The sequence below is a fragment of the Setaria viridis genome, chromosome 8 (genome assembly GCF_005286985.2).
Source record: "Setaria viridis chromosome 8, Setaria_viridis_v4.0, whole genome shotgun sequence".
Taxonomy (NCBI): Eukaryota; Viridiplantae; Streptophyta; class Magnoliopsida; order Poales; family Poaceae; genus Setaria; species Setaria viridis.
In genome coordinates, this window is record NC_048270.2 from 23,125,746 (window position 1) to 23,128,820 (window position 3,075).

The following is a 3,075-nucleotide window of genomic DNA, read 5'->3' on the forward strand; positions in this document are numbered from 1 at the left end:
TACTCCCTCCGTTTCAAATTGTAAGTCGTTTTGCCTTTTTTAGGTTTATAGATATTAGTATGGATTTAGACATACACCATATCTAGGTACATAGAAAAAACTATGCACATAGAAAAGTTAAAACCAGGTACAATTTGAGATGGAGGAAGTATGAACTTACTGGTTTCCAACCGTCGCCTGCCACGCCGCACCTGTGGAAGCGCCAAACTTGTGGCAGTAGAATTCGGTGCCACGTCTTGTGGCTAGAATACGGCTGATTTTTGCTTTGGTTCTCATGTGGCTGCCAGACTTGTTTAATCAACCAAGCACCAGCCAGCTTTTTGCATGGCAGCCAAACATGTGGTGTGACGAATGGTGGCGTGGAACCAAACACGCCCTATATATTTAGGTCTTAGGTCTTGAGTACCATAGTTGGTTGGGATGAAAATATTAGTAAAATGTGCATAGTTGGCACGGCACGAGATAGCATGGCAAAAATGGTGGATTACTCCAAGGCGGCGAAGTGCTGCAATATTCAATGGAAGATATCAAAGATTTCAATGTCCTTTTTGTGAATAGCTGACAGTTATTGGTGTTTTTTTAGTTTTTGAAATAACCAAGAGTTTTTAAGTTTAATTGAGATAATTATCTAGATTTTTCGGTATGATTATTGGTTAGTAACCTGATTTCACCTAGGTATTCTCTAAGTCAAACTACAAACCCTCGGGTAAATTGAGAAAAATGGAAAGAATGATAATATCCTACATGCGTGAATCATATTATCAACTAGTGATTCACGCATGTCTTTGCTTTTGCGGAGTCCGATGAAAGTATACGCATGTCAATTCACTGCTAATGCTGCTCCAACATTTCCAAAGCTTCCACCTGACAATCATAGAATCTGCACTTTCAAACAAATTGTCAACACCCAGTTCATACACTTGTCAAAAAAGTAACACCACCACCTAACCCAAAACCAAAAGGAAGAGCAGATTATTACACTGCCCAAAAAAAGGTAAAAGTAAATGGCCGCGTCCCTACAAAGGCCAAAGCGAAACCAAGGAGCAAGCGACACATCCTCACATAAACACAGAGACCTAAATAAAGCAACCAATCCCCACCGCCCAGCGCGCGCTGTCGCTCTCCAACGCACATACGGACCGACACTCCACGCCACGCGGTCGTCGCGTCGCGTCGAACACCTCGCTCCCGACGACGCCGCCGGGCAAGGCGCCGCGCGATGAAGCCCCCCGGCCGCCGCGGCATCCTCGCCGCCGGCGCGTGCGCGCTGCTCCTCGCCGCGTTCTACCTGGCGGCGGCGCTGGTAACGAGGCCGCTGGCGCCGTACCTGCTCCCGCCGCTGGCGCTCTCGCTGCCGTGCCTGCCGGCGGTCGCGGCGCCGTCGGGGTCCGGGTACGCAGCACCGGGCGCGGCGTCGCTCGCCGACGCTGCCGTGGAGTACGCCACCTCGGGGACCGTGCCGCAGCAGTCGCGGGACGAGATCGCGCTCTCGCTCGCCGTGCTCCGCCGCCGCGCGCCGCTGCGGCTGCTGGTGTTCGGCCTGGGCCACGACTCCAGACTCTGGCACGCGCTCAACCCCGGCGGCGCCACCGTCTTCCTCGAGGAGGACCCCGCCTGGTACCGCGTCGTGCGGGCGCAGTCGCCGTTCCTCCGCGCGCACCTCGTCGCTTACCGCACGCGCCTCGACCAGGCCGACCGCCTCCTCGCCGGCTACCGGAAGCACCCGGCCTGCCTCCCCGGCAGCTCCGGCGGCGGCGGCGGCAACGCCACCCTCCTGCGCGTGCGCGGCAACTGGGCATGCCCGCTGGCGCTCCACAACCTGCCGCCGGAGGTGTACGAGACGGAGTGGGACATGTTCATGATCGACGCGCCCAAGGGGTACTTCGCCGCGGCGCCCGGTAGGATGGCGGCGATATGGACGGCGGCGGCCATGGCGCGCGCGCGCCGCGGCGAGGGGGACACCGACGTGTTCCTGCACGACGTCGACCGGAGGGTGGAGAAGGCCTTCGCCGAGGAGTTCCTCTGCGACAGGTTCCGGGTGGGCGGGACTGGCCGGCTCTGGCATTTCAGGATCCCGCCCGTGTCGCGGCGCGGGGATGATGCGGCGGCGGCTGCCGGCGGTGACCGGAGACCGTTTTGCTGAGACGGTGAGCCTGGTAGTGATGGTTTCTTCTTTGCATGTTCCACGTGCAGTGGCCCCTATTCCGGTGTACTATAGTAGAGAACCGGATTCCTATCAACTCTTCAATTGTAGTTGCGTTTCTAGAGAAATGCTCGTTTTTTGTTAGAAGTGAAAGCAGAGTGATGGAAATACTCGACAGCTAGATAGCAAATACCAAAACATGTAACTTCTTCCTTTCTGAGTGCAAGTGAGGTTACGGTTTTGAAGATGATTTACTATGTTTATTTCACGCGAAATATGGAATTTGAACACATCATCTTAGGTCCAATAATGAAATGTCTATTTGAGGTATCATGTGCAATAACTGTGATGGACAGGAGGAAAACATGGTCCCTGCCATTTTTGTGGATCCAAGGACATGGGGGCCTATGCTACTGTGAATCAAAGCAACCCATCTCAGCATCGTCCTTGTTGTCTTCTCAGATCGCTCTCCACACAGAATCTTTAGGTTTCAAAATATTTAGATTTTTCTTCCGCCTATATGTTTCAGCTTTGCATTATAGATTGTGAATTCAAAATCCAAATATTAAACAAATAGAAAGCTTTTTTACACCTTACACCTCTGGCAATTCACATCTCTCAGAGTTTCTTAATCATCATCCCCCGTGCAACTACAAACATAGTGCGTATCAGTTCACTCTTCCCTCTATCGCGCACCCATGGCACCACCACAAAGCTCGTCTGTGCCCGCCCGTGCCGCATAAGCATCTCTAAGAGATTGTGATAGAATATCTATAAATTGACAAAGTTACCATATACACTTCACTATTTGATCAATGTATGACACTACTATACAAACATTATGTTTTGGGAAAAATTTGCTGTACGACACTGCGATAACATCGAATTGGACAGTGCACACCAAAAACATTCAAATTGGTTGTGTACCTTGC

At 51.9% G+C, this 3,075-nt stretch overlaps 1 protein-coding gene across 1 annotated transcript; it reads left to right on the forward strand.

Annotated features, from left to right (window-relative positions):
- The first annotated feature begins 963 nt into the window (after positions 1 to 963).
- LOC117866717 (arabinogalactan O-methyltransferase 1) lies at positions 964 to 2,473 on the forward strand. The gene has a single exon (XM_034750986.2). The coding sequence runs from the start codon at positions 1,220 to 1,222 to the stop codon at positions 2,141 to 2,143; it is 924 nt and encodes a 307-aa protein (XP_034606877.1). The 5' UTR covers positions 964 to 1,219; the 3' UTR covers positions 2,144 to 2,473.
- The last annotated feature ends 602 nt before the right edge of the window (positions 2,474 to 3,075 follow it).